Source organism: Electrophorus electricus, chromosome 12 (genome assembly GCF_013358815.1).
Source record: "Electrophorus electricus isolate fEleEle1 chromosome 12, fEleEle1.pri, whole genome shotgun sequence".
NCBI classification, from domain to species: Eukaryota; Metazoa; Chordata; class Actinopteri; order Gymnotiformes; family Gymnotidae; genus Electrophorus; species Electrophorus electricus.
Genome location: NC_049546.1, coordinates 12,001,331 through 12,028,247, shown reverse-complemented (window position 1 = coordinate 12,028,247; position 26,917 = coordinate 12,001,331). Strand labels below are relative to the sequence as shown.

At 37.9% G+C, this 26,917-nt stretch overlaps 1 protein-coding gene across 7 annotated transcripts in view; it reads right to left on the bottom strand.

The window, feature by feature from the left end:
- Nucleotides 1–4,303: 4,303 nt before the first annotated feature.
- Nucleotides 4,304–26,917, bottom strand: part of LOC113574182 (spermatogenesis-associated protein 13-like) — a 31,811-nt gene continuing 9,197 nt past the window's right edge. Inside the window, exons 5-15 of one of the 7 annotated variants that reach the window (XM_035532181.1) lie at nucleotides 19,713–19,892; nucleotides 19,326–19,415; nucleotides 18,208–18,408; nucleotides 16,203–16,382; nucleotides 14,770–15,002; nucleotides 13,214–13,343; nucleotides 11,623–11,754; nucleotides 8,015–8,258; nucleotides 7,265–7,333; nucleotides 6,465–6,515; nucleotides 4,304–5,855 (exon numbers count right to left, since the gene is read on the bottom strand). In XM_035532181.1, coding sequence (XP_035388074.1) covers nucleotides 5,683–5,855; nucleotides 6,465–6,515; nucleotides 7,265–7,333; nucleotides 8,015–8,258; nucleotides 11,623–11,754; nucleotides 13,214–13,343; nucleotides 14,770–15,002; nucleotides 16,203–16,382; nucleotides 18,208–18,408; nucleotides 19,326–19,415; nucleotides 19,713–19,892 — 1,683 coding nt within the window. In that variant the 3' untranslated portion in view covers nucleotides 4,304–5,682. Of the gene's footprint in view, nucleotides 5,856–6,447; nucleotides 6,535–7,241; nucleotides 7,334–8,014; nucleotides 8,259–11,622; nucleotides 11,755–13,213; nucleotides 13,344–14,769; nucleotides 15,003–16,202; nucleotides 16,383–18,207; nucleotides 18,409–19,325; nucleotides 19,416–19,712; nucleotides 19,893–26,917 lie in introns of those variants that run through there. The other 6 variants (XM_027004914.2, XM_027004918.2, XM_027004911.2 and 3 more) reach the window with 6 other exon arrangements.

Below are 26,917 nucleotides of genomic sequence, written 5' to 3'. Positions count from 1 at the left end.
GCAGAATGAACTAAACGGTTTCATCATACTCTTAATGAATGTGGACAAGATGGTGGAGATCACTGCACACTTCAGGTGTCATCACACTCATACTGCATATGGACAAGACAGTGGAGATCACTGCACACTTCAGGTGCTGTGGGAGAATGTATGCACCAATTAGCATTGGTGAAGTCTCAGTGGAGACTGTTAATAATTTTATATACCTCCAGATTTCAGACAAGCTGAGATGAACTGACATTCTTAACAAAAGGCTTCTTTCTGCGTCAGCTGAGGGATCGGGGCATGAGTATTAAGGCACACATTAATTTTTATCACAATATGGTGGCAAGTATCACAGTCTGATAAATAGTGGTATTGCTTTTCCAGGCATTGATGACCATTTTCTCAGCCGTCACAGTGGGGCCAAAGCAATCATTAAGGACACAAACCACCTGAACCACAAACTGTTTTATGATTTAGTATATGACAGAAGATGTCATAGTATAAATGCGCACACCACCAAACTGAAGGACAGTTTATACCAACTGGCAGTCCATACTGAGTAGTGCTTTTCACACACTTTGAGAGGACTACATTTATGTATGTGGTATATAGACTTATCCTATTACTGCTTTCCTGTACATTTTGTGTTATACTTAGTAAGGTTTTGTTCTGGCATCTACTTAGCTAAAAGAGAAAGACCTGTTGCACATGGTACAAAAAATGTTATTTTCAAATCTTTACAATCTTATAATGCTGATGTGAAACTGAAAGTATGGTATTTGTGTTGAAGAATAATGAGGCATTTCTTTCATTACAATTTGTTGTAGTTTTACTCTTTACCAAAAATTAAGTTGAGGCTGATGGCAGCTTAGCCCAGGCTAAAACAAATAAAGCAAGTGACCCCGGATATTTTTGGAAATATCACATTGACCATTGGCAACAGTTTGGTGAGATGCAGCCTAGTCCTGTGACACAGTATCATGTAAGTCTATGCCATTGTCTGTCCCCATGTAGAGTCTAATTAGTCAAACGGAGGCAAGAGGCTTCACTCTCATCTGCTGTCAGGTATTATTTCATACTGCTGCACATTTCTCTGCTAATTCTAGAATCCTTTAATATTTTTAAGAGTACAAATTCAATCCCCTGATAATTAGACTGACTGAGAATCTCATGTCTTGAGCTAACTACTACTTGGAACTTTTCTGCCTGCTTGGCTAACTGCCCCTGGTTATCTTGTGGCTTGGAAGTGGTAGCACAGGTGTGTGGACAAGATAGTGTGTGAAGGATCACAGGTGTGAGCCAGTCATTTTCCCACCTGAGTGTGAGACGGGCCCAGGCACTGTTTTAGCTGTGAGATAGCTCACCAATAAAAATGACAATGTGAAGGTAGTAGTGAGATGAGGAGTCATTCTCCAACGCTTTCTACTCTAGGAAGAAAAACAGATCCTTATGTGTTTAATATCCCTAACAGGAAAAGTCTAAGGATTCAACTAATCCTGTTAGAGAGGGACTTCATCCAAATTCCAGCTTTTGAGTACAAACATAGATAAAATACAATGTACAATTTGGTTTAGGGGATTTTGTATTATGGGCAGTTTTTATAAAATCACTAACAAAACCCTGAAGAACTGGGTTACCAACAATGTAGGCCAAAAAGAATAAGTGCATTCATCCACATGCATAGATCCCACTGATTTTGCTGCATGAATGAATATGTTGCTGCATCAGTTATAAACCTGTATGGGTGGGTGGCTCACTTTGACACACAGCCCTTTTTTAAATGACAATGAATTGCATCATACAAATAAAAAATATATACTGCTTCTTGTTACAAGAAATTATTTCCATGAAATGCTCCTATTCACCTACAAAAGATAAGCCTTTAGCTTTGTATCAGGTTTACTGCTGAATAACTCTGCCTGCAAAATGAAATTCATAAATGGAAGGAAATAATTTTTAAAGTGATACCCAAAGATGTGGATTAAAATGCTCCAGTGGTCAAAAATAGACTTATAGTTCCCAATGCTGGCAGTCAGTTATGCTAATGCAATACATATCTTTAATTAGAATTGATACCAAGCCACTGTGTGCTATTATTATATTTATTCTATATCCCTTTATGGTACCATAATGCAAATTCTATCATATTCTTCTTTCACAGCCAGAAAGAGATTTATTTTAAGACTAAATAAAGAAAGACTAGCAAAATCAGGCCTTTTCTTTTAGCATTGTAGTTACACACACACACACACACACACACACACACACACACACACACACACACACACACACACACACACACACACACACACACACACAGACTGAGATTCAAAACCTGCCAAAACATCACAAACATCCCCATCCATGTAAATATCATCATTACTGTTTATTCATCAAATTAGGCAAATCATTGCTTGGACTGGTAGTCCTACAACACATACAAAATAAAATATTTAAAAACATTATAAATCAAAACAGTAGTACATTAACTACTTATCTGGCTATGTTTGTGTTTGAATTTTGTAAACTGAAGTAAAATAAAACCTACAAATCTACAATATGTCAGTCTACAGTATATCATCTGTGGTTTCCCAGTTTTATGTGCTGTCATCTTGTCGGTATGACCCTACATCCCCTTCCACAGTACAATGGTTTGAATGGACAGCTTGGTTTGAAAGACTTCAATAATTCTAATTCTTCATGCCATCTAAATGCATGGCAGTTTATTGACAGATAGGGATGACTGCAGTATTTTTACATTTAGAATATGGATAAATTAAACCTAGTGAATCATCACGATGCAAACTAAAACAACCTGTTTTATTATTTGCAAGTGTTCTGACGTGCATGAAGATGTTTCTGCAAACCACACTCATTTTTAGACACATCATCATCAAGTAACACAATGCTAAAAACACTTTTTCACAGTTAAAGATTTGATATAGTATGGAAGTGAAATCAGATAGACACACCACTTTCATAGCAACATCTTTCCATGAGGCTGCTTCACTGAACTATGCTTTTAAAAGGCAGCTCGAGGCATGGACTGTTAAAGAAACACAAAGGAAGATGGAACCAACTGATAAGATGGAACTGGTAAGATGGAACCTAAACTGGTATCTCATGCATGTCATTCCATGAACCTATACAATTTTACACTCTAGCATATAGTTCACATGTGAAGAATACTGCTCATAATTAAAAAATACATCTCATACATAAAATACTTCAAATACATGATCTTTTGATATTTCTCTTATATACAAGGTGTAGCTTGTCACTTTAGAAGCATATTTAATATATGATTTAAACTTTTCCATTTGCCCAAACAAAATGATACATAACTTAAGCTACATAACTTAAGTCAAATCTCTGCTGCTCTCATGGAGGTCAGTTAAATAAGCGGTCAATAAAAATCTCATTTGGCAACTCGTGAACCTTGACTGTCACGGCACTGGTGTCACCTTGACAGCGGCCATGCATCATGTCCTTCTCCACTTTGTCACACACATGCATATATTGAATGTGACATTTCACAGCTTTGAAACAAACATCCCAGTGGCAGACTGGGGCACACTGGAATTAGACCAGAAACTATGAAATAAACGATTGATTCGATGCAAATTTCATTGGCTCGGGCACTGAGCAGCAGTTCAGTGCTGCAAGGCACAGTTCAAGGACATCCAAACTTCACACCCTGCAAACTGCTGAGCTTGACCTGAGCATGGCTCACACCATAGAACCACAGCAATTCACACTGACTTTGGGAATGTCATAAAGGATTAAAAATTAAAATAAAATGCAAAAAAACTGTAAGTGATTATTTCACACTCTTTACTTTATAAATCTTGGCATACTATAAACCTAAGACCATATCAATTCAGTAATCAGTGATAAACAATGAAGACGAAATAAAACAGAAATATGTGCATTAATTTTAACATCGAAAGGTTATATATTTTGATATTTCAGTTTATCACATTTATTTATGGGTATCTATATTTATTAGTCCATATTATACAAAATGATCCATCACCTCCATGAGATAACAACTTCTACATTGTGCCTTGTAAAATGCAGTTCATTAAATATCAAGTCACCAACAAGTCACTGCAAACGTTGTAGGAATTTTTAAATATTCTAGGGATTTGCTGTCCTTCCCATTTCTGAGGCCAAACACAAAACAAATCAGCAGATCCAGTCCATGTTATTAGTCACAAAGTGTTCTTGGCAAAAATGAACTTTCATATACATTTGTCATGGTTCATTACTGCAACTAGATGTGATTCATGGGAAATCCATTTTTCAAGTCTGTACATGAAATTGTCATTTTTATTAATATTTACGTTATCAGGAAGAGTGATAAATAGAATTTAGTTCAGCTATTAGACATAGACAATAAAAAACTATTAAATACCATTCATATGAATGATTTGGCTGTGCTCATTAGGGTGTGGTGATACAATACAATCAAAAACTCTCTTGACAAAAATAGCAGAAATATAGTTTTAAACAAGACCTATGTGGACATACAAAACTTCAGTGTTTCTCTTAACATGTGGGCTTACAGCATAAAACATATTTTCAAGCTGTACTGTTGAATTAACTCTCTATATGAAATTCTGATCCACCTTTATGCCTTACCATCTGTTTAACACTCATTATCTAATATAGAACTAAGCAACTATTAAAAGTATACCCAAACATTAATTGTGTGACATTATGCTACCAAGATGTTATAAATGAACACTGAGTAAAGTGCTTCAAATAAGATCTGAAATTGATCAGACACAACAAATCTACAGTATTTGCTTAACATGACTTTGGCACAAACTACTGAAAAGAAACGTTTTGGCAAACTACAAATTCAAAATGGGTAGTCACTTTAAAAAAATAAATGAATACCCTGTTCAGAAGATTTGGTGCGCGATTTGGTCATGTTAAACTGATTTTCCCTCATACCCACCTGCATGGCACACCTTCAAATGAACCTTCCAAGTAAAGCCTTGAAGTAAAAAACATCACCCTCAGAGAGTGTTTTACATCTGAACTCTTTTTGAACTCTGTTTGTTCCAAAATGGTGGCAGATCAATTTCAAGGAACCCGCCTGTAAAAGCAACCATCGGCTGCCCATCACTTCTATAGCTCACCACAGAGCATGATCAGAAAGGGGTATCCGTTGTGTCTGATTTTGTCAAACATAGTGAGTCCTGAAGGAGGATTTTTAAAAAATTTTTTGGCTTAGTACTCATTCTGTTGGATTACACTTCAAAGGAATACTTTCTCTAAAATCCTGCTGCCACTAACAATAAGTGAAACCTGCTAAGATTTTCAAAATTAAATCATGCTAATGGTTACCACTAGCATGTATTCTATTATTAGCTATGTCAGCCATTTTGGATGAATTATGCCTTTATTATTGCCCTTAAATCCTTTAAGGTGAACCCCAAAGTGTACAAAAAGCAATACAGTTACAGACATTATCCCCTGTGCCACTAACCATGGCAGAGTAGACTCCTGGAAAAAAAATGGGTGAATGAAAACATTGTTCCTGGGATACTGATACTTAGAAATGCCTTCATCTCCAGAACAACAAAGTCCATTAGTCCCATCATTATTGTCTGTCCACCATGTGACATACTCACTTGAAATGCCGCACAGGAACACAGTAATCCAGAGTGAAGTCTACTATTTTGGCTATTTTTTCAATGATGTTAACCTACCGAAATTTTGCCAGAAGGGAGATTGGCTCCGTCTAGGTTGATGAATCTCATATATGTCCAACTGTGCCAAGTCATCAGGGAGTACACACTGTCCTTGGGCTGTGGACTCCTGGGGGGATGGGGACACATACCTGGTTTGACTTATACCTGAGCAGCACATAGGCAGAGGGGAAGAGAAAAGTGGAACAGGGAAAGGGTGGACAATGAAAAACATCCATTACTACAACAGCCAAAACCCTCAAAACCATTGTGAAACTAGAGCTACTCATGCTTGACATAACATATATTACACATGAAAACACATTTAGCTACAGTATTGACAAATTTGAGGATGACAAGCTAATTTTCAACATTACTAGGGTTTTGAAAATAAATCTTAAAGTATGTCTACATACTGCCAACTACTCTACAACTAGTACTAATATCAATCTGGACAATTGATATTTGTTGCTAAGAAATTGAGAAGTTGCCATGGCATCTTGGAGAAAAATAAACACAGCAGTCTTGCTGCATGGAAACATGCTTTAAGATCAATTGCTTGTTTACCTTGGCTGGGATGGACTTTTTATTGAGTGCCCTGTGCATCTTAAATTCCACAAACAAGTCCAAGGATACATTTTTGAGCACATCAGCAATAGCTTTGGTGCTACTGCCCACTCTGATATAGTACTGTTTTCACAACAGTTGCCATGGCATCTTGGAGAATGTTTATCTCTACATAGAACGCTTATAAATATACCTTTATCATTTTCATACCATGTCCATATAATATGGCCCTCTTTCTCAAGATGATATCTATAAATGAATCTGCAAATTCAAGAAAATACTTCACCGTTTGTCAGTGAAGTACAATGGATTTCAAAACAAGGTGTAAATATGACAGTAAGAAAGTATTGTCGAAAATACTTTAAAGATCATTCCATAAAAATCTCAATGTCCAGGTTTAATTCTTTACTTTACAGATGACACACAGATATGTATGATTACATGGTTAAAAAAAAAAAAAAAGTTACCAGTTTACGTTGCTCTTTAAAGGACATTATTCAGAAATCATCATGCACAAATATATTAGTCTTGTCTTTTCATTGATGTTTGATTAAATTCTCAAAACTACAACATCCATTTCTGAAGTAACATGCTGGTCTAACAAAGACCAGCATCTTGATCATTCATTATATGCTCGTTAGTGATATGAAACATATGAATTTTAAAAAGATTATAATTAAAACTATGGGCTGTAATTTCGTTATTATGTAAAAATGAAACCAAAAAGGTGGCTATGGTTATATTCTTTAACTGAATATTTGTGCATCACTGGGGACACCCAACTAGGAAGTATAAGAAGAACATGGAAGTTTAGTTTCCATCTGTCTCAGCCTTAACCAAAGAGATTTTCCTCTCCAGCTTAGTAAGGTCAAAGGAGGAATAGGGATATCAATACCTACTGAGCTGTGGGTTTCCTCACAATAGGCCATAACAGCAATGATAAGACAGGATCTCATCTTAAAGAGTAGGAAAAAAAACTGAATTCACCTGGTATCGCTTCGGTGCCTCACCTTTCTGTTTGGTCACCTTACGCACTGTCATGGCTGCTTGCCGTTTCTGATATTCAGAAATTTCGAAACCTAAAGTCCAAACAAAATAAATAAACAAATGGATGGGTAGATGGAGGGATAGATAGATAGATAGATAGATAGATAGATAGATAGATAGATAGATAGATAGATAGATAGATAGATAGATAGATAGATAGATAGATAGATAGATAGATAGATAGATAGATAGATAGATAGATAGATGTGTTAACACATTTCTCCTTGGGTGTCATTTAGCATTATGGTGTCATTTTGAATAATTTTGGAAGGCAAACATTTCAAACCTTTTTTGTTGTTATCCCAAGGTTCCCAATAAGACTGAGCCTCATCTTTGCTTAAGGTAATAATTTAGCTAATTTTCAAGCTCTTTTTTCATGCATGCAACTTGAGCAGTATATTTCATATTTAGTACCAGTGTACTTCATATAATAAGCACTGTGAGTAGTATGAGAACAACGCATAGTGGTATTAGATCTTTAAAAGCAGAAGATTCTGGAGGTATGCGAGTCATTTTGGGATCTTAAGATGATGAATAAGCCAGAATGAATGGGGATATTAGAATGCTGAGAGGAGTACCTGAAAGCAGGGCCTGTATATGCAAGGTAGCCTCACACACATCACAAAGTTTCGACAAGCAGTGATCATGGGGTCTCCAGAGACTCAGGAGAACATAAATATCAAAAACAGCATTCAGAGGTTCTTTGTATTTACCTATCTTTTCATCTTCCTGCACCATTTTGCGCTCTTCATGAAAAGCCCTGAGCCAGCGAATCTTCTCCTCCAGCTTTTTGGCCAGGAAGATGTGGATCTCCTCCGTGTCTTTGTTGTGCAGCTTGAAGGCGTTCTTCACGCTGACGTTAAAGTCGTCATCCCGGCCATCAATTGCATCCCTCACTTCATATCTGTCCATGTCAATGCGGCCTTTGTAGTAGAGAATGTCACGCCGAATCAGATCCTGTTTATGGTGGAGACATCAAACACATTAGTAAAAAAAAAAAAGAAAACCTTGAGCAGCAGTAGAGCAGGATCATCGGATCAATGCCCCCACACTCCTTCAAACTTCTGCACAATTACTTTTGCTGCATCATTTACTCAATAACTAGAAAGAATGTGAATTAGAAAATCCAGTTCAGTTTGATTTTATTTTTTGTCAGTATAGTTTTTTTTTTTTTTATAGCGGGTATTGTCACAGAGGAGCTTTACACAAATCTGGGTGTAGATGGAAAGCATCCTGAGATGGTAAGAGGAATATCCCTAGGAAGAATCTAGACTCCAAAGAGGAAGCCATTTTTTTCTGGCTGATACTAAACACTGGTATTTTGATACAGAGGTTAGAATCAACTGCATGTTTCATCAAGATATTACAGAGAGTCTGTAGAGAACACTGGTGTCACAAATGTAATTAAATATTTTAAAACATACTACGTATGATAAAAATGTTTTCTAGTATCATTTTATTATGTCTTTGCAATATATCCTACCCCTATATAACCTGGATATAAGAGCAGAGACAAAACCATTCACGCATTCATTTTCCAAAAAAATGAATTTATAATTAGTGAATAAAGATCATGTGTTTTGAATTGATCAGAATGTTGGACTTGTTAAACATACTCACATGAGTCCAGTTTTCTCATGTGATTCATGGGGTTCACGGATAAGGATAGAACTATGTGGGGGGAACTGCTCCAAAATCAGCGTTTACTGACAGCTCTTCCTTTAGGCTTCTGTCAAATGTGTTCATCTTTACTTGAAGCCACTAGTACCACTCACAGAGAGATTTAGAAGCTTTTTTGCCAGCTGAGGCATCCTTAGAGGGAGGATGGAAATATTGTGCAGCCTCCCTTACACTGCCTTAACAGATTGTACTTGGTATTCCCTCTTCAATCTTATTTAAACACATTTATATAGATAGTGTGAAGATGCAGTTGATACTTCCAATTGTCAATGTCCTTTTACTTGTCACTTGAACTTGTTTTAACTTACAATCAGTCAACTGCAAAACAAATATTACCCATAAATAACAAAAGGCCCATTTTGAATATCAAACCAGCAAGTTGATAGCTTACCCCTGCATTCAATCATCGATAGAACAAAGATCCTCATTTGTGAAATGTGAGTATAATTATATATGTTATTAACATGAGGCATCATTGGAACTATTTCTGGGAATTGAAACCATAATGTATATGGAATTATTCATAGGATTTCACTTTTGATTAGTGCTCCTGGAAAAAAAGGTGATGACTCGAATGTCCAGGTTATAAGCAGAAGACATATATTCACTTTAAAGTGACTATTCAGTATAAATATATGTCAGATATCTAAGATAAACACTAGTAATGAACCATAGGATATTTAAGGGCATATAACTGTGTTCTCTGTCTGTGTATCTACACAATAGTCCTGATTTCCTTTCAAAATATTTTTCCTTGACAGTTTATGAGCGACAGACAATTTCGAACTAACAGTAATTAAATTAGATTGTTCACTGTTCTCATTAAGTAGTATGTTAAACTGAAAGCAATTGAAATATACTACATAATTTCCCTATTGTCAGGTTTCAGAGAAATGTTGATCCATAGTATACTTTGACAGAAACAGTAGAACGTCACTAAAATACAGCACACAAAATAATTTGTATAAAATTTAAACACAGAAGTAACCACTGGTGTTCAGAGACTCAAACAAATCTACCAGAAGAAAACAAAAAGTGTTTCTTAGCAAACACTTCAGTCTTCTCTTTATGGTCTTTTTTTTTCCATGTTTGCACTTAGGTGAGCTGAGGGAACAGGCGTAGCAAAGGAATTTCAAAACTTATACGGTGAACCTAAGTGTGCTAATAAGCAAGGATTTGTGCAAATTGCTATTCAGGAGCATGCAAAAAGATTGATTTTCATTCACACAGCAGGCAATTCAAACCAAGCTGTTAAATACAAAGCATTATGAATTTGGTGGAAGGTTTTTTCATTATTATTATAAGTGCTTTTATAAGCAAATTTACTCAATGCTTAGGAATGCCAATGTGCATGTTATTGCCTGTCAATTAGCTGTAATAAGCACATTCTGTATCACCTTCAAATGCTTCATAACTGGAATACTGTAGAGCAGCCTAATTGTTACATAAAAATATGTACATCTGTCTTCAGGGCTAAAGTCAACAAATGGGAGATATTCCAGTTCAGTGTTAATATGTCACTGACTGGTAGAGAAAGAAGGACAAGCAGACACAATTTCACAATGCCCATGAGACTACTACTTCACTGGACTACTACTATACTGGACTGTCTGTGCTAATATAAAACACAGAACAAAGCGTTGTGCTGCATAATTGAAAATGTCCTGAAGACACTTCCAAGTAAACAGTAACCATCGATATTCATCCATCAAAGATCAAGGAGGAGGTTTACAGAAAGTTCTTTTGGTGGATACAGAGCTGCACAGCAAACCTTATTTATTTCCAGAGATTCATTTTTGCATCTATGTTAATTAAGGCCTACTAATGAGATGCCGGGAACCCAACAAGCGGAAGCTTCTATTCATTAGGCAGCTTCACAGGCAAGGAGCAGTCAGCCAGAGGTACTGTATTAACCTATTATTGAGGTTTATAAACTCTGGGAAAATCCTGGCCCTATCTTAGTTATACTGATAGTCTTTACAACTAATATTCCCTGCATTATCATTAGAGATGACTAGCCATTAACCATAATGGGGATGAACTGAAAAACATTATGGTTCAGTGGGAGGTGATACGTTGTATACACTTAAAGGCACACCAAGTAGGTTTTGGCTTATAATTTGCATTAAACTGGCTTGATGAACATGGGTTATCACAACACTTGAATGTGAAGTACCCTTTGGTATTTTCCCTGATTGCTATTGTGAAGAAAGCCATTTTCCACACCATAGAGAGCCTTTCTTTTTTGTTACCATGCAAGACATCTAAGACTCCAGTCTTATTTCTACTGTTACCCAATGTATATGCTAGGAGTGTAACAATACTCACATTTTTAAGTTTAATATGAGTTTCGATTCTGAGGTCAATGTACAAATTCAACATAGCACCTATGATATATCACATAGATGGATTTGGCCCAGATAGCTATAACTTCAAAGCAACATATCCTCATGTTCATAGAAACCAATACAATTGGGCTATAAGCAATACAAAAACCTAAACTGCCTAAACTGACCATTACATAAAATATAGTAAAGTATATGAGAAGAGAACAAAGGGATTTTCACACTTTTTTAGTACACCCTTAGCAAGTATGCTTATTCTGATATCTGTTAAGATAGCTTGTGATTAAAAGCTTTACCTTTTTACACAAAACAAGCTGATGGTCGAATAGGAAGAAGACTCGCTGTTGACTTCGCCCATAAGGCTGGTAGATCCAGGACAACTCCCCAGTGTAAATCAGTTCAGAGCTTCTGTCTAGGATGTCATCTCCCTGCATGTGGAAATTACATTTCAGACCACACACTCAATTCACCACTTCTAGTTTATTACAGATTATCTTGAACTTCAGAAGATATTCAAATGTATTTTCTTTCTTTATGTGTTCAATTTAGATTCTATGAAGTGTGGTTCTCTGTTTGTCTCACTAGCAGATGACAGAGCAAATAAGCATACTGCTCTCATAGCCCATGGTGAATATTCCCTGCACAAAAAAACAACAACAAGGAAATAGAAAAGAAAGAAATTGAAAAGGACCAAAACTGCCAAGCACACGCAAACATCCAAATTCGTTCTTTGAGTCATCTGGAAATGGTAATGACAGGGCCATCTTGGGATAGACTTTAGGCCTGCTCTCACACATATGGCATTGTCACAGACAGTCACTCATGGCAGGCCCTTAGCCCACCGATAGGTAATAAGATTAGATCTGAAACATGTGACAAGCTCTTTGGATATGAGAGGCGACACACTCAGTTCTGCCCGGACCACTTTGGAATGAGAGGGGAATTCAATTATCCTTCTGACACTGATGAAGCATTCTCATGACAAGCTTGAGTATGATGGTAAAAAATAGACTTGCCATCCATACAGGTGTGAGGCACTGGGGTAGACTGACAGCATATTTAAATTCACCATCTGTTTTCTATCAAAGTCAAGTCAGAACTGCAAATGATGCCCTAGGAGTCTTCCAAGATAGCATGCCAGTAACAGCATTGCACTGATATACCTTTTTTTTAAATAATAATGTAAAAATTGAAACTTGATATTCATGTACATATTTTACATTTCCAGAGATAGCGTCCAATCAATAGAAAAAAAATCCCTAAATCCAAAAGTTCAGCATCATGAGAAATACAAACCAGTACAATTTTCACATGGGCATCGACTGGCTAGATGTCAAATCTGATTTTCTGTAGTTAATTCTGTTTAATGACTGGAGAGTTTTTTGGTAATATTAGGTGAATATGACCAGATTTGTAATATAATCTTCAATTCAACCAAAGGACTTCATCAGTTCATCCAAGAAGTTTCATTAGCTAAGAAAACCTGGAAGAATTTGAATTTTTATTGAACAATGGTGACCGTGCTCTGAATGCAAAACTAAAATACGACCAAGGAATTTTAGTTGTAAAGGTTCTGAAGATATATCTATATATCAATGTCATAGGACCTCAATGTCGATGACTAATGTGAAAATTGCTGATCAAATAGTTCATAGATATATACCAATTGTCTTTAATTATAAATGTGATATGATAAAATACTACAGACTGAAAATTCAACATTCAACACACAACAATGTGTATGAGTGGCTTTTAAGGCCCAAATAAGCTTGCTAGTTGTAGCTAAATATTATAGATAAACACATGACTGTTAACCTATATCGTATAAAACAGGTCAGCCTAAAACATTCTGACCAAGTTCTTCTGCCTTCAGCGGTATGAACTCACCTCCCAGTCCAGCACAGATGCCTGCCACTGAGCTATCTTGTCTATGTTCTCCAGCCTTCTCTTGCGCTCATTGATCTGCTGGGTGACATTCCTCATGACAGCCAGTGCCGCAGCCACGTAGCGGTAGTCACTGAGGAAAGATCCAAAACAAAGTTTACTGCCTCTTCAAGCCCACATCCAAGTTCCAATAGCAATTATTCAACCATAAAATACAAAAAAGAGCTTTTCATATATGGTGCACAATACAAAACTGAATATAATAACAAATGTGGATATCATGCAGATGCACTAATGCATATACCTTATTAATTTTTTGCTTCAATAAATAGTGCATAAACATGACACAAGAGTCTTTATCGGTGATTCAATTTATTTACTACTGCACTATTATTACATTAACAACACTTATATAACCTATAATATTTGCACTGACTTTAGAAAACAAAACATTATTTTATGGAGGGTAAACATCTTCCTTAAAGCTGTCCTTGCCACCTACAGGACAGCGCATTAGGCCCATTATATCTGCTGGCCACTGCCAGTGACGGGCCAGTCTACAAGCCAGGAATCATGCAAGCCGTTGTGGGTGAGCCATTTCAGATTTCCTGGCAGAGCCTTTTGTTTGGCTCTGTCTGTACTGCCTATAAATAACACTGGCTCAAGATCAGATGCTGGCTGCTGCACTTCACACCAGTAATTGACGATGAGCGAGGACAGTTCAACCATTGTCCCATTGTTGTGCTCCAGCAGTGCACAGGCAACCCACTGGAGGGAAGGTGGGTCAGTGGACCACTGTCTACATATACGTGTTTTTTTGTTCATTTACAATACCTTCTGTCTGACCTCACAAAATGCTAAATATATGATGCGCGAGGCCAGGAGGTGAGGTTAACTTGGTCACTGTTACCCCTCCTTCCATTTGTTTCCAGTTTCAAAACAAAGATCTCAAGCTCCTGATGACTGGGTGACTGTAGATGTCGCAGTCAAAAACAAGCTAGAAGAGAAGTTTCAGGGGATGTCTCGCTAGATGTTTAGCCTTTGTAAAACCACAAAGCTGCTCACATTTGATTCAAAATGACACCAGGAAATTGAGCTAGATAAGGATTAATTGGAAAGCATTCTCTGAATTAGGGTTGATCTGTACTGAGCCTTTGTTTCTTTGAGCTTTGCTGAAAGTCTGACATATCAGTAATTAAATCAGAAGAAGCATTATGGTTGAGAGTCACAGTGTAGGTTTGTCACTACAACACCGCAAACACAAGCTCTGTGAACCATACCAAGTGATAAGATTCCAAGTATAGAATCTTATAGGTTTACAGGTATGTGTATATATTAATATTTAATATTTACTTTTTAAACATCTATTTAAGGCTATGTAAGTATTAATCTAAACTTACAACTATAGTTAATTGTAATTAGTTCATCTTTTCTGAACAAAAAGATAGCTCTCTGGGTGGCAAAGCTGTTTGCTGTGTGCATGTGCTTCCAGTGAGTGTACATGTGTGTGTGCATATGCGCGGGTGTCAACAGTTTGTGCCCATGCATGCACATGCTACCTGTGCTCCTGAGCTGTGTATTTGAGCAACTCAGCCAGCTGCAGAGGGTACTTGCAGATCTTCTGCACAGGTGTAAGCAGGAAGCCGTCAATGGCGATGTCGATCATCTGCTGCAGGAGACGGCATGCCTCGAAGAAATGCTGGTAGCGGCCGTCCTTCATCAGCTTGGATAGCTCCATGCAGGCATCCAGGTGATTGTTGCAATACTCCGAGTAGATCCAGAATCCATCTTGCTGCGAGGCAGAGAGCACATGTGTGCCAATTAGCACTGGACCAGAACAACAGCTTGAGCATCACTAACAGCTGTTATTTACACAGTTCACTATACAACTGAACTGAAATGCACTAATTTTTGAAATGTACTAATTTTGAAATGTACTAATTTTACCTGAAACATTCCTAATAATGGAAGAATTGTTCATTCAAAGCAAAGAAATGCACTAATAAGATAAACAAAGTTGTGACTGATTAATTAGCTAAGTTTTAAGAAATTAACTAATTATTCTGCTCACAAAAACTCCACTTTCAAAAACTAATTGGTTGGTATTTATAAATATTCAGTTATACTTGAAAACTGACTGAATAGTTAATCATAAAAACTCTGTAAGCATGGCAATACAATCACTCGGATGAGCATGGACGCACAGCAGTATTGAAAAGCGCTCATATTCAGTATTGGCACATTTGCTTCTAATGTATTCCACTTGAACCAACAGAGCCACTTTCTAAAGTGCTTGATGCAGAGAGTCAGGCAGAAGGACCAGTCTGTGTTTTTGAAGCTGGTCATTTGCATTTTGGCACCAGAACAAAGCAAGATACTTTGCACTTAAACCATGCTTTCACTTTGAAGGATGGCTAGCACTGCCTCAGTACAGCAGGCCCAGACAATGCTAGTGTCTGGAATTCAAGGCTAAACAAACCCAAGAGCTAATCCAAAAAACATAACCCTCATATTGCTGGGGAATAGCAGCGCAAAGCTAAAGGGCAATGATTTTGGCAGTTATCCAAGATGAAGCCTAAACTAACTGCATCCACTCTCAGCCAATATATTTCCAGCCTCCTGCATTTCTATGATCCATATCATACCTTAATTCATATAGACTGAATTCTGAAGAAGTGACAACAGAGTGCTAATAATCAGTTTGTGGGCTTTTTGGAAAGTAGGGATTCCCCAGAATGTAATGTTGTTATAAGAGCTGAATTTAAAATAAAATAAGATTTTAAGTTGAGGACTATTAAGATGTCATTGTAAAATATTCCAAAATATTATAGGATGCCATCTAAATTCACCTGAGTTGAACATCAAGCCAATCTGGTCCACCATCAGTTTTGATCCAACTTTAAATAGACGGATCAAGTATACTAACTTTTATTATGTTAGTTATCAAATGAATTAAAGCAGTCAGTATGCAGGTAAGCATTAAGGTACCTACATGTTCCAGGAAGCATGGTCCAATTTCACTGAGATGAGGTTCTTCTGTGTTATACTGTTTTTCCAAATCCCTAACAAATCCCATTTGAAATCTGTAGATGTCCTCAATATTTCCAAAAATGACCTTCAGCTGGTCATCATTGAACATGTCAATCCTCTTTCTGCACTGCCTCAAGTATCCCTGCACAAAACAAGAAAAGTGTGAAACTCATTGCAAACATTGCCATGTAGTAAAACACTGACATGGTTTCATATAATCGTGTCATGAGTATGCTATAAAACCGAAGGCAAAAACATACATCACAGTAAGCATTGACATTCAGCAAAGTGCAGACAGATGTTAGAGAGAACAGAAAGCTGGAGACAGATAAAGAAAATCCCCCATTGCCATTGGCCTGCCATATTTGTACAGTGCTATTTAAATATCATCCATGGCACAAATATCATCATGGGCACTGTTTGCACAAGAGAAGGCCACACTGACTTGCTGCAATGAATCAGAATCATTTCGATGAGTCAGAGCCAAGAGGTTTTTGTATAAATCTGTGATCTGACTGGGAGTCTAGGTGAAAGTGCGGTTGACTAGCCTTCTACATTTTCAGCTGCCGCAGCCAGTTAGGAAGCCAAGCACAAAAACTTAGTCATCAGAGTCATGACTGATTAAGTGACTACAAATTAATTAACCAATTTCATTCCCCTTTTTAAGGTCAACTTAAAACTTTAAGGTCAATTTGTTCCCGGCAATTACAAATTAAATTTGGCATAACAAATCTTAAAAGGTTAACTACAATTTTCCTCAACTTGAATTTTCAGATTGGTAATTATAACCTAATATTTTAAATTGGCAGAATTTGATATATGAAATAAAGATAACTAAATTTCATCATATACTTGCCAACTTAAAGGTGCTTTGAAATTTGTTACTAAAACATTTTAGACTAAAAACTAAAGTGTTGGTTGTACAAGGCAACAGCAATACACTATTAAACTGAACTATGTTCATTTAAAGCTGATGGAAAAAAAGACACATCAATATATTTAAAGATTTATTAACAGCACAATCAGTTAAAGTCTGCACTTGTTCAAAATGTATTACTATGCAGTTTTCACACAAAGTAATTACATTAAAAAAGCCCACTAGTGTTATCTACACAGATGTGATATAGATTCAAAGTTCAGAATAGTTCAAATCTTGGACAGAATTTTCTGGTCACTTCAATTACTGTGTGCTATGTGCTGGATGTAAATGATCTGAATTGTTCCCAATAACCTTAATTTATAAGCTCATTGGCTGTAAATTATAAACTGTTAATATGAAACATTAACAAGCTTTGTAAGTGTTGATGTAAAATTCAATTATGAAGTCATTTGCAGCTTAGCAAATGTCAAACAACAAATAAATAAAATACATAAGTAGATTTGCACAAATATAGCTAACCTACCAAGCTAATATTAACGCTAGCTCCACGCCTAGCAAATAGTAAACCATGAAATACAAGTGTTACAATTTAGCTAGTTAATGTTAGCTAATATTAGCTACATGCTTTGTTAGCAAAAGGCAAACCATAAAACATGCCAGTGACACTTGCAGAGTTGAGTTAACGTTAGTTTGGCTTGTTAGCTAGTTAGACCAAGGATTCAAGAACTGTAGTTATTGCGGAAAAGGATGGAGCTCAGGAGAGCAGGAGCAAAAGACTAGACATTCTAGGAACGCTGCTGAAAACTGCTGGTCAATGGTTATCTGCTCCATCAGATACTCTTCAGTGAAGATGAGTGAAGGATTTCACTAATCCATACAAGTACTAGAGATTCAGCACTCTGCTGATATATACACTACAGTTTAGCATTTATACAGTACAGTATAGCATTTGGACCATTCTCTCAGCACTTCTTATTGCAAAACCCAAGTCCACTGTTTCCCAGTCACAACAAGAATCATGACTCAGGCAGCTGCCATTCAGATAGTCATGTAAAGCTTATAAGATTGCTGGACTGGTTAACAGTACCTCACATATGTCCTTCAGATGTTTGATATAGTGACGTTCAGTGCTCATGATCTCATTGATGACATTGGCCCTCATTTGGTCCCTGTTCTGAAGAGGCTGGCCCAGGCAGAGGCAATCACCACCTGGCTCCAGGTGACCGTTCTGGATCTCACTGGTGCCATCAGCTGGCTCTGTGCCTCGGTCCTCCTGGTTCACCCAAAGCTACAAGGGAAAGGAGAGAAGGTACAGCAGATTTACATTATGCTAATGAATGTAGATATCGGGCCAGGTATATGACTCTTTTCCTTTATTGCTTGAGACTGGGAACAGAACAGGTTGACTTCATCTTCAGTAAGATGAAACAATGGCCTCTTTGTTTTGTGGCGACACAGAAATTTACACTTGCTTAACATACATAATTTTCATTTAACATTTACTTGCCATAGTTTTGAATAGAAAGTCTACAATGTTGGTTTATTTTAAGATGCAAATCTAAAAACATAGTAACAAAAATGTTTCTGAAAGAAAAACTCATTTTTTCATTGCTGCAGAGTGGGTTCTTCTCTTTAAGCACTTCAGTATCAAACAAAACAGTGTTGGCTTTCATGGACGTCTGGGTGCCTGAAAAATATTTCTTGCTTATCGCCGATGTAGCAGGGTTCCGCTGCTTGAAAATTACACCCCTAGCTAGAGAATTAACTCACAGTTTGACAAGAAAGAGCATCTTAAATCACAGGCATCCACTGAATTATGAAGCTTAGCATTTGCCTAGTGACATTATAAAAGCAAAAAAAAAAAAAAAAAAACACAAAATGGGATGTTGACTTGTGGTAAAAAAGCAAAGATAGAGGTGGTATCAGATAAAATGTGAAGCAGCTTACTAGAAAAATGCTACCAAGCACTGACATGAAGCCTGTGGTAGAAAAGAAGAGTCTATATTATCATACTAAATGGTGCATAGGTACATCACAGAATGATCAAATACACAAAATGTTTCCATTTGGAGTTAAATCTATGAGCTCAAACATGAAGTACACTAAGAGCATGACCTCAGCCTGACGTGCTTTGATGCTCGAGAGGCGGCTGCGTTCGACAAACTCGACGGCACTTGATGAGATTGGATGAGCCAAGAAACGCACCTTTGCCGTTGTGTTTTGGAACCTTGGAGTTGCTATAGGGTTGATATAGAAAACCTGTTTTGTTTGGGGTTGAGGAGGGTGAGGTTCGACCTTGGAAAAGAATGACAAAAATACATTTTGGTTCAACATAGCTTCATGGGAATGGACATGGCTGAGTGAGATGAAAATTGGATGGGAGCTGTTTCAACAGCTACACCTTTAGTTATCACCTTCCGAAGCACGGTTAAAAAGTTCTAATTCCATTCACGGTCACAACGTAACCTCACCTTACCACCAGAGAGGAACAAAGCTATAAAAATGATCAGTGTGGAAAATCAATGGCACTGAGAAGCAATATCATATTAGAAGGGTACATTGACAAAAAGCATGGACAAAAGCCAGACTTACTCTCACAAAGCTGGCTGGGAACCATCCCTCCTCATCATCAATTTGGCCCCACCACCAGTCCTTATTGGAAGCATCCAGGACCTTGATGACATCTCCCGCCTTAAACGCCAACTCACGCTCGGCCATGGTCACATGATCCCATACGGCCTCTGCGCTGACGATTGAACCTCCACTGATCAGCTGCAAAAGGAGCGAATCAAAGGTTCATTAGTTTATCCAGACCAAGACCAAGGATTCAAGGACCATGCTAATACAATACCCAGAATGTAGGGGTGGTTAAGAATAAGTTAAATCTCGTTCTGACAATGTAGTATGATCTCCTATGTTCAATGCTAAACAGCACCCCTGGTTCCTATTTACTGATAGTCAGATGAGAATCAAAAAAATTATTTAACCATAAATTCTTGTTGGCCTAGTCAGGTCAGTAAATTCTTATGTGTCTAGAAATGTCAGATTTCTGGTTAAAAATGTATTTTTATATATGCATATATACTATATACAGATAGAGTGAATGTTGCTTTGACACTGCAGAATAAAATAAGCATGTTACATTTTTTAACTATGGTTGGAAATAACAACTGCTTCAGCAGTGCCAAAGAGACCCAAGGTCATTATGCCCTGGCCCAAAAAAACAGCCAAAAAAGGCCTTATTTTAGACATTTTCCACTTTATTTCCTGAGATACTACTGAACTGGTAAAGCCAGTACTGATACTAGGTTTGGCAGTTAATGGGATGATTTGTCTTGGTCTCAAACTGTTGATCTTAAATTATAATTACAAATGACACAGAACTACAACAGAAACTGAGGTAAAAGAACGCAAGTAAACAAACGGATCTGCCTACAGCATATTCTTACAATGATTATGGCAAGGATTTTTCGTACTTAGCTATACATGCAGCATGGATATTTGTATTCTATAAAGGTAGACTGTGGTGTAAAGGCCCTTCTCATTAAGACTCAGGAGACAACATAATCTGGCACTCGCCACCTCACATCACCTCGCTCCACTTCATCTAACCAAAGAACTTCTCATTCACCTTGAAGGTGGTTCAGCCAACCTTAGTGTCCATTCCTGACACAGTATTCAGTGTTAAATAGTTAGCAAAACAGGCCCGTTTAAGGCATAGGAGTCAAATGCAGGAAAAAACAGAACAGAACTACCTGTGTGGCTAAAAAGAAAAGCTTGAACAGGCATGTTCAATATCCCAGGGGCTGGGCAGGTATTTGACATGGTCAGGCTTCTCCTCATGTACTCGGGGGAGGAGCTGCCCACCTCATGTGAAGAGGATTGTAAGGGAGTCATGGCATATTGTATGATGGTGAGGAGGCCAGGTGTGGCAACGCCAGCAGATGTTCAGTGCAGCCACAGGTTCAAGCGCTTTAGCCTTGATACTGCTTACACTGCTCAATGGTTTCCCCACACTACTGCTAAACAATATCCAGCACTGAATCCCTTGTGTATTCCCAGTGAACCACCACATACAACCAAAGCAAAGGCTTTTGGAGTAAGACCACAAAAACAAAGAACCATATTTCAATAAATGATCGTTTATAGTATGCAATCAAATAATGAGCCAATATGCACCCCCCCCCCCCCAAAAAAACTTCCAAATTCAGAAGTTGCTTTTATATTGCCTATTCAGATTTTACCATTAGACATGCAACATCCATAATGCATCCACCTCATTTGTGGATACAAAATCAATTAATAATGTGAGGCTCTGAGGACCATAATGATTCAGACTGCCTTGATGCTGCCTGTCTTTGTGAGATCCCAGGGGTTTCTTTAAACACAACTGAATAAATTACTGTTACATAATCGATTACTCTGCCTCGCCTTGTGCTTTCTGAGACATCCCCCATCATGTGAACAGTTTCACAAAGGAGCTTTCTAAAAACATCAGTTTTGAATGGTATCAGAGGGTACTGTATAAACATGATCTGAATGTGATGAGAAAATGAAGGATAAAAAAAAATCACAGAAACACACAGCCATTTAAGCAGACAACATAAAATCCTCTTATGTGAGGATTTACACAAAGCACATTATGCTCCCATATAATCAACTACAGCAGGCAAAAATCTTTTTGGTCTTTTTCCTTTTCCTAGTACATTAGCAGAGCTTTTAATTTATAACAGACTTCATTAAGGTCTTTATGCAAACAATGTCAGATACAACATCCAAATTAAAGATTTTAAATGACAGTCTTACCATGTTTTGGGCAACCACATGCAAATGTCCGGAGAGAGTATACATCGATCTAGCCAGTTCAGACATTCGCGAGGCATCAAAACAAAAATATAGGTGACTCATTTGTGAGTCTTTCAGGAGCAAGAGGCAGAAATGTGCAGAACATTATTCAGTTGTGCATGTACCCGATAAGACCGCATCCTTGAAGCGTTCCTCGGCTTTACTGAAGCGCTAGTCTACGTCTGGCAGAAGATATTATGTAACACACTTTCGTCCTGGGAATAAGGGCCAATCAAAGCTTCTATGCTTATAGCCAGCATGAAAAATGCACAACTGACTCTCTCTCTCTCTCTCTCTCTCTCTCTCTCACACACACACACACACACACACACACACACACACACACACACACACACACACACACACACACACACACACACACACACACACAAAGCCCCTCACTAGGGATCAAATAGAATATCAAAAGCTTCTTCAGTTGATCCCAAAGGTAATGTGTCTGACACATGTGCTAGGTAACTTGTAGCAGAGTATCGCAACAGAGCAGCAGGTGCCCATTGCCTGTCCAGTGCTACTTGTCCCACCTATTAAACACTAGTATTTTTAAGGAAGTTCACAGCTACTGGGGTGAAAATTAAATTCAGAACTGCCACATTACAAAGAGTGAAGAATTATGGTGTCACACTTCTGCATGTGGCAGCACCTGTGACTACTTTAAGAATTCACATGTCTGACCTACTCTCCCCATCAGATCATTCAAGCTAATTGTACCAAATATTGACAATCCAGAATAATGTGGAATCTCTTAATGCAGATGTTTTGTTTAGTGATGCTGACCCTGAAATGAACGTCAAGCAGATGTTTGCTAAAAATAAAATTTGGTTATATGTGTTCTTTAACTTGTGCTTCAATGGGGCATGAGTTTTCTCCATTTCAGCCCTGGCCTAATTTTTATATAACTGCATAAACCATAGGCTTCAAAAGATGCAAATGAAGTCAGTTGCAGCTGTCGACAACAATCCCACTAAAGGACCCAATTTACCACATCAGAATTCTAACTCAAAATATATGAATTATTTAGCATAAACGATTCTGTCAGATCCACAACATAGAAGGTAACTAGAGGCATAATGGAGAACTCACAGAGAATAGGGAATAACTCAGACATAACTGGACACTGAGGCTCTGATTAGGTCACTGCAAAAATAATTGCCTTTTAAACAGACATCTTTGCAAGACAGGACACCACAAGAGGACTGGGAATGCGTATAATAATGTACGAACGTCATTCATATCTGGCTTGCCATGCTGAAGCGATGGGTGTCCCCAACTCAATGCACGCGCAATCGCTCCCTCGCTGTAATTGACGAGTGAATCACAGTGCAGCCGGTCATACGGTGACCCGTACGAAAATCCATTAATGGTAACTCAAGAAGAACATTAGTATAACGTTCACAAGCACCAGTATCGCGATCACCGTGAACACCACCACCGTTTGTACGTCCAAGGTCATGGTGCAATGCAGGAGGCTGTAAAATTCAAGCGGCTGAACTCGCAGGATGTTTTCTGTAGTCAGCCTGGCATCTGCGTAACTGTCCATATAGTCACCATTACAAATAAGTTGTCGGGGAAATCACCACACTCTCAATAAAGATCTTAAGATATATTAAAAAAAACCCCACAAAAACAACAACAACAACAACAAAAAAAATCAGGCAAGCAGAACAATCGTCCTCACCATCATCATCGTCTGTCGGAACAGCTTATTTGTCCTCGAGTGCAGACCAGCCGGTATTTACTGGATTTTTGCCTCGCCTGTACGGAAACCAGTGGGTGCACATCAATTACAACACTGTCTATGAAAAATGCGGCGTGTAGCTATATCCGCGCTCCCCTGGTGTGAGGCTAGCGATGAAAGACGGACAAAGCGGTTCTCTCTGCATGTTAATAAACGCTCACCCTGGAGGTGAATAACTGCTTCACTTGCGGTGGCGATAGGCAAGCCAGCCACTATATTCAGCACGCCCATCATGATGCCAAGTGATGCTCCTTCTAATAGCTTCCAACTTAGTAGTATGCATAACATTAAACGTTTTCTTTGATGTCACTAATCATAATAAGGAGTCGGGAAAATCCGTTTGAGTAACACAGCGTGGCACAGATACTTTATTTCCATCATTTATTATACCAAGTATTTTCTGTTTCACCCTTAAAGCCTCTGATATAATCCAAGGCTGCTACACAGCACAGTATACAGAAAAAAATATTTTAAATAAACAGAACTGAATGTATGTGTATGAGTTGTGCAGAAACGCATGATCGGAAGAGATTATCAGTCAGAAGACAATAGTTTTAATTAGGCCTAATTGATATTAATGTTATGGCATTTCCTACATAAAGCCACATCTTGCATGTTCTGTAAAATAATGTAATGTAAAGACTTTTTAGATAGGCCTATATCCTTATAAAGAATGTGCAGCTAATGAGGCTTCCACACACAACCTGTTCTCCTTGTGTCACCGATGCAGCGAGGAGTGTTACATAAACCAGACTGTGCTCCCCAACTGCTGCCTTGGCTCCCTCCTGACATTTAGACAACAAAGGTCACATCTGAAATTCTAAATTTACAAAGACCAACAGATACAAATACATGTCATGAATACACAGTCAAAGAATCATGTGCAGGAGTGTCATAGATATAAAAGTGGAGTCCAGTCCCTAAACTGTTCGCAGAGTAAATATGCCTTGTAGAGTCAGCAGATCCTTCTTTATTCCTGGATGTTGTGACTGTGGACTGATAATGGCGAATAAAGCACCCCACCCCTGTGTGGGAGGAAGGGGGAGAAATTATCGAAATGGCCGAAGCATCAAAATAAAGTGAAAGGGGATAACTGAAAAAGTCATCGCTAATGCTGGTTTATTGCAGGCAATTCTTACGGTTGTATATTGATTTTTCATTTTTGACTCAGGTATAAAGATTTTTGCATGGAGCAAAGTGAAACTATTTCTCTACGTATACTCTATATTAGGGAAAAAGCCAGAAAGTGGGGTGTATACTCCTATTTGTGATTTAAGATTTCACCATACATCTTATCTTTTTGACACTTTTAAAAGACCTACTGTTGGCATCTGCTTATCATTTGAATTTAGTCCCTTGGGCCTTGACTAAACACTCCACTCTAAGAAAGCTTTGTTGATTAAATACACCCAGATGTTTGTCATTGTCATTATTTGATTTATCCAGAATGTTTAATAAAGCCAGATGCAAAAAGTTTGCAGGTTATTTAAGTACTCATCATGATGAAGGTACATCATAACAATGACAAAATTAATATTAGCTTTAACAGAAAAAAAACAATTTATTGTGTCTACTATGTACTTTGAGACATGGGAGGGGTCTAAAATAACAATACAAGGAATCAGAGTGTCCAGCTGGAAAGACTAACGTAAGTTAAATGGAAATCTCATTCGTGCTTTTAATATCTGAGCATCAGAGTTCACGCCATCGGTAACAACCCCTTGCCAAATTCCAGAAATAGGCCAGAGTCTAGCTGTCTGTTTATTGCCCTGCCTCAAAGCATACTTCAGCATCTCATAATTACTCTTGCGGTCTCTCGCATGAAATGATTGCACAGATTTTGTTCCCCACTAGCAAATGCCTCTATTTGTAGCGCACAATTTGCTAATGGGAGGGAGCAGCCACCCCACCCATTTCCTCTCTGTAGAGACTGCTTCTTTTGTTCAGCCGCCGCCGTCCCTTTGTCGGCCACGCTCACTTCCCGCTTCCTGCTACGAGTCCTTGGTGGAGAGCTGGGGAGGCCTATAAATACTATGCCGGTGTCTTCCTGCGACCAGCACTGTCACCATTGTTATGGTATCAGCTGTTTATTCGCTCAGTTTCGGAATATTAAGAGCAGCCATTTTTTGGTTTGAGAAACAAAAGGTCATTTGGTGTGTGGCTGTTGGTGCAGATTTACTACCCAGCAGCCATTATCAGTTTGCTGTCATAATTAGATTCACTTCACTTTAGTGAATGTTTTCCATGGAGGATATTTGTCATTTGAGTGGGGCAGGTAATATGTGTTAGCTCACAGCTCTTTATTTCAGGTGCAGTTAGCCAGAAGGCGCAGGTTAATGCGTAAAGTCTCTAACCTACAAAAGGGCATGCATATAACATGTTTGATACTCCATCTGACAGAATCCTGAAAGGTTGCCTAATTCTTAAATGATCTGGGGTTGTTTACATTAAGTTTCAAATACATCTGTCTTTTATAAACAATTTGGGATTGTTCTATAATGCTTTATGGAGTCCTTAAGGGACCTTAAACAAAAGTGTAACAGATATGTATCTTCTCTGTGATTTTGGAACTACAAAGTGACCACTACTTAAAAAAAGGGACACATTAACACTACTTACTACAGTTAAACACTGTTGTGTATGGTGCTGAATTATTAAATGCTGAATTACATTTTGAGGAATTTTGAGAATTGTAATAAAATATCCTGCAATAAAATTTGTGCCATATTACACTACACAACAATGTAGAGATTAAGTTGCCATAACTCCTGTTTCATATTAGATGGTAAATGAGGAGAGAACCTAGCACCTAGCATGTCCTCAAAGATAATATTAATCATTTTTGCATGTAACCTACTATCAAGCACTGATGTTTCCATAGCCTACATAAGGTAGAAATGTACTCATGTCTTTATTTGAAGCAAAAGGCCAAACTAATGCCACAACAGTATTAACAAGCCACTGCTCTGTAACTGTCATATCAACTCAACACACTGCCAGATTAAGATTACCCTTCACTGTTACACTCAGAAATACCTGTCATAGCTCGGAGAGAGTCAATGAAGTGTTTGGTCTCACTTTTTACTTAAAAACACTGGATAGACTGTATATGACCTGTAAATGATAGAGGTTTCCATGTCTAGGACAGAAAATTAAGCTTTTGCTAGGTGTCCCTCATGTAGTGATTCTAGTGATC